Source organism: Quercus suber, unplaced genomic scaffold, assembly GCF_002906115.3.
Source record: "Quercus suber isolate HL8 unplaced genomic scaffold, Cork oak 2.0 scaffold_538, whole genome shotgun sequence".
Lineage (NCBI taxonomy): Eukaryota > Viridiplantae > Streptophyta > Magnoliopsida > Fagales > Fagaceae > Quercus > Quercus suber.
Genome location: NW_027069986.1, coordinates 219,546 through 224,689, shown reverse-complemented (window position 1 = coordinate 224,689; position 5,144 = coordinate 219,546). Strand labels below are relative to the sequence as shown.

Genomic DNA, 5,144 nt, shown 5'->3' with positions numbered 1-5,144 from the left:
TTTTCTTCATTGGTCCAGAATATTAACATGGACACGCGTTCTTCAAACTCAGCGAGTTTAACACTCTATCTAGACGAGAGAATAGAGTTTTAAATATAAAAAGTACAATTTTTTTGAATTTCCCATTGGAAACGGCTACTACTTCTTTCTGCACAACTTTCTATGCCAAATTTTGAACAGTCTGTCTTTCACTCTGCTCAAAATATAGTAAAAAAGTGCTACAATCTCTCTCTCTCTTCATGCTTCAAATATTAATTATTAGTTTTAACTAATTTATCAAATATTCATATGGGAAATCCTTAGCCATCATCACAGCTCGAACTTCCTTTCTACTCTACCCAACTCTGTTATCATTACGGTGTAGACTGTCTCTCTCATTCTGTGTCTTCATAGAGTGCAGCAAGTGAACTTTACTCAGAAAACACATTTGAAGGAGGAAGGGAAATGGGTGTGTTGGTTTGTGTCTTTTCTCTGGTTTATGCAGCTACCCTTTTGAGCCCTTGTTCTCTGGCTCTCACCCAAGATGGTAAGCCCCATTAAGTTTCATCATCCATTTTTCTTTCTTTTTGGAGCTAACTGTTTGGTTACTGAGAAAATGGTGGTGATGAACTATTTAAAAAGAATACTTTGTTTTTAAAGTTCTATGAATCTTTTGTTTCCTAAATAGTCCACTCAACTAAGTGAAAGCAGTAAAGTTTTTGTTTTTATGTTTTTTGTAAGCTTCTATTAGCAACAAAATGAAGCTTAAAGTAACAACCTTTCTGCTTAATCTTTATGTTCCAGGGCTAACATTATTGGAAATGAAAAGCACTTTGAATGACAGCAGAAACCTCCTCAGTAATTGGCAATCTTCTGATGAGAGTCCCTGCCAATGGACTGGTATCACTTGTCATCCCCAAGACCAACAAGTCAGCTCTATGTATGGCTGACCCTTTTCTTCATCTTTCACTTCTGCTTCTATGCTGTTTACTTTGAAGTTTAAATCTTTCTCTTACATTTTATTTCTGGGTTTTTTTTCAGAAACCTACCTTATATGCAGCTTGGAGGGGTTATATCTCCCAGCATTGGTAAACTGAGTAGATTGGAGAGACTGTAAGTTCAATACCCAACAACTTTTCCTTTAACTGAGTTCCTCCATCAAATTTTTCACATTAAAATATCAAAGAAATGTGCTCCTTCATTTAATTTGCTTTTGTACTTCTTGATTTTTCTGATTGTGAACCAGGGCACTTCACCAGAACAGCTTACATGGAATTATTCCTAATGAAATCACCAATTGTACTGAGCTCAGAGCCGTGTAAGTAGACCTGGACCCTGGACCCTGGTTTCCTAATTTCCATTTTTTTTAATATGTTATTCACATATTTTTGAATAATTATATGGCCCCTGCCCCCGCCCCCGCCCTCTTCACTTTTGCATTTTGTATTATTGATGCATACAAATGAAATTACTGCAACAATAGGTACTTGAGGGCGAATTATCTCCAAGGAGGCATACCAGCGGATATTGGAAACCTTTCTTATCTCACCATATTGTAAGATCTTTGACACTAAATTGTACTTGATGTTGTTCAAGTTCTACTTACTAGAGTGCTTAAACATGAATGTACTGTTGTTAGTCTCACTCAGTTATCTATATGTCACTAGATGTATTTATCATTGAGGTATGCAGTTTTAAACTCTGGATTAGTTTATAATGCCACAAAATTAAATATAGGGATTTATCAAGCAATTCGTTAAAGGGTGCTATACCTTCAACTATTGGCCGTCTAACACGTTTGCACTTCCTGTAAGTTCAATCAGTTATGGCTATGCTGCTTAATCATTTTCTTTTTATTTTATGTTGTATGAAAATTAGATATTTTCATGATAGTTTGTATCATTGTAATTTGTCTCAGGAACCTGTCCACCAACTTTTTCTCAGGCGAGATACCAGATTTTGGAGCTCTAAGCACATTTGGGAACAAGTCGTGAGTTACTCTTTACATCACCAAATTCTTAAGTCAATGCTCATTTGAATATAATTCATACCAATACCAATGCTTGGAAGTGTAAACCTCTGTTTGAAACTTTAGCAAGGAAATTTGCAACAACATAGTGGATTATCATTTGGTCATTGGGTTTCAGATAAGGAGGGAAGTGCCACATTAGTTAGAGTAGGGCTTTGGCATTGTTAAAGGTATTACTTTATTATGTAAACTAATTTAGTATAAAGCTTTCTTTTTTTTTTTTTTTTTTTTTTAAATTTTTATATGGGTTTGGTGGCTGTGGTGGTAGTGGTTGATTTTGGCTATGGCAGTGGTGGTGGATGATTTTGACTGTGGGTTTGTGGATTTTGGTTGTGGTGGTGGTGGTGGTGGATGATTTTGGCTTTGGTAGTGGGTTTTGTGGATTTTGGATATAAGTTTTATGGTTTATGGTTGTGGTTGTGGTTGTGGTTGTGGCAGTGGCAGTGGCAGTGGGTTGTGGTTGTGGTTGTCATGGTTGGTTGTCATGGCAGGTGGTTTGTGGTGACTGGTGGTGATGGGGTTGTGATTTTGTTTTTTTTTTTCTATGTTGTGTTGTGGTTGCCAAAGTAGAGTGGTGGTTGTGGCCAGTGGTGGTGGTGGTGGTGGTGGTTGTGGGTGTGGCTGATGGTAGAGGTTGTTGTGGTTGGTGCTGTGGATGTTTTTTGGGTAGTTTGATATATTATTTTATTGTAGGAGATATATTATTTCATTGTGATGTTTATATTATTTTATTGTGTTGAAAACTAAAATAGATCCACTGCTGCAACATGTGTGTAGCCAAAATAGATAAAGTAACTTTTGGTGGAGCTAAAAAGCTAAATTTTTAGCTCCACTGCTGTGGATGCTCTCATCCTCTCTGATTGCTCTACCAACCACCACAATCTACTGCCACTACCAGCCACTACTACAACCCACTACCACCACCCACCGCAACAAGCCCAAACAACCCCACCATAACCCACACCCCATTGCCACCCAATGAAACAAACCACTACCACCATCAAACACTACCGACAAACTCACAACCTCCACTACAACCCAAAGCCTCCACAATCTACAACCCACCAAATCCACAAAATCCACAATCCAACCCATAACCACCATAAATCATAAACCCATGGTGGCAAATCGGGAAAGAGAGATGAAAGATTTGGTGGTTTTTGACTTTGGCGTCATCAGCAGCTTTGCCAAATATTGTCAACGACAATTTTGGCTTCTTCAAGCTTTTTGGGTTTGGTCAGAGGGAGAAGTGCAGAGCATGGATTTGGTGGCATGGGTTTTTGGGTTCGGTTAGAGGGAAAAGGATCTTGGATTTTTGGTGGCTTGGTTGAGGGAAGGGAAGCAATGTGGGAGAAGAAGGCAAGGGAGCTGGGTGGCGTAGGTTGAGTTTGAACCATAAAAGAAAAGGAAGAAGAGGCAGCATGTGTGAGAAAGGGTAGAGGGACTTGGCACGTGTGGGTGGGGATTAAAAAATTAATATTTGGTTTTAACATTCAGCTACAATGAGTTGTTATAGATGACAGCTCACTGTAGCTGAGTGTTAAAAATTTTAACATTTGGCATGTTTGATATAGTAGGTATTTTGGTGTTTTGGTTGTCAAATATAACATTTTAGCATTATAGCATTCTTGATGTGAATGCTTTTAGAGCATCAACAGTGGGCCTGCCATATGCCAAACGTAAGATACATTTAGCATTCAGGCCCAAAAAATGCTCAGCAACTATAAAGCTAAAGTTGGAGAATGTTAAATTTTTTTGGCATAGAGCTACAATACCATCTTACATTTAAGATGGTACTGTAGCTGAATGGTATAAAAAAATAATTTTTTACTTATACCATAGTCCTTTTTACTTATACCACAATTTATTTATTATATTCTAATTCTAATTATGATCTACCACCTAAAAATTATATTTTCTCTCAACTATCATATTTGGCTGATTATAAGTGATAGAGAAAAAGTTGTGGTTTTTTGTGAGAAGAACAAATGATTAAAAGTAAATTTCATTAACATACCCTAAAGTTTGGTGAATGCCAGCCATGTTTAAGGAACCAAGTTGGCTTTAGGGACCAAGTTTCCGTTTGACATTAGCTTATAAAATCAACTTTTAACTTTTAGTTTTTATGTATAATTTTTAAAATATTACTTTTCCCACTTTTTCAAGGTATTAATATTGTAGGGACAATGACCCAAAATTGTATTATGGGCCTTGGGTTTTGTCCGAGGAGATTGACTGGTCTGAGGATCGATAAACAATAGTGAGAATGTCAAGTTCAGAGTCCCATGAGTAAGATGCAAACGAAGAGAATGGGAAAGGTAGTCCGAGGAGGCTCACCTCCTCGGATAAGCAAAGCATGGATCAAATATATGTCCTATTGTTCAAGATGACTTTCCTGGATGTTCTACTGACAGGGATGTGTATTGTGAACGCACAAGAGGGATGGAAGTTCAGAAACATCTAAAAAAACGCTACTGCCACCGCATTAAATATTCTGCAGCTAACTTTCTGACTGCATTTATGTGGAGAAGACTCCTGAATAGTGCTGCCTTGACTATCCCAACTCATAGAAAGTTAAAGTGGGTGTCCGATGGAATAAACACTTAAGGAGTGGCTTGGATAATTAACAATGGAGGGCTCAGATCATTAAGAGGGAGATATATAATGTAAAAAACCCTTGGAAGTAAAGGGGATCAGAAAATCAAGAAAGAAACACTGTAGCAATTTAGAACTAGACTTGTAACCATACTTAAAAGCATTATATAAGAACCAGTCTTCTCGGACTTTGTTGATGACATTTTTCTTTAGTTTAAATTTGTTCATTTTCACTCTTTTGTCATCAAGCCTACCTAATTTGTTGTTTAATTAACTAAATCCCAGTTTTCTAACATATTTTCTACAAATTCATTGTTTTGGATTTTTTAGGCTTAAGTCCATTTGTATTTTGGACTAGAAATTCAAATTTGGTCTTTACATATATATTTTTACACACTTTTAGTAGAAAAAGTTTTACTGAAAATTATTTCAACAAATAAACTAGATAAGTTGTTTTCAAATAAATACCAAATTAATTAATTTTAAAAAGTTTGAGACCTACTTGCTATTAACTGAAAAATCTTAATGAAATTTACCCATA

The 5,144-nt window shown here is 36.5% G+C and overlaps 1 protein-coding gene across 1 annotated transcript; it reads left to right on the top strand.

Moving 5' to 3' along the window:
• The first annotated feature begins 235 nt into the window (after nt 1–235).
• On the top strand, nt 236–2,193 carry LOC136063525 (LRR receptor-like serine/threonine-protein kinase FEI 1). Its single transcript, XM_065764032.1, has 7 exons — nt 236–526; nt 784–919; nt 1,021–1,092; nt 1,226–1,297; nt 1,463–1,534; nt 1,717–1,788; nt 1,898–2,193. The coding sequence occupies exons 1-7, from the start codon at nt 445–447 to the stop codon at nt 1,971–1,973; spliced, it is 582 nt and encodes a 193-aa protein (XP_065620104.1). The 5' UTR covers nt 236–444; the 3' UTR covers nt 1,974–2,193.
• Nucleotides 2,194–5,144: the final 2,951 nt, after the last annotated feature.

Bases quoted from the DNA above. Each gene is read 5' to 3' on its own strand.
- LOC136063525 (XM_065764032.1), top strand. From the start codon at position 445: ATGGGTGTGTTGGTTTGTGTCTTTTCTCTGGTTTATGCAGCTACCCTT. The intron at 527-783 runs GTAAGCCCCATT...TTTATGTTCCAG, and splicing joins TCTGGCTCTCACCCAAGATG to GGCTAACATTATTGGAAATG. The intron at 1,093-1,225 runs GTAAGTTCAATA...ATTGTGAACCAG, and splicing joins CTGAGTAGATTGGAGAGACT to GGCACTTCACCAGAACAGCT.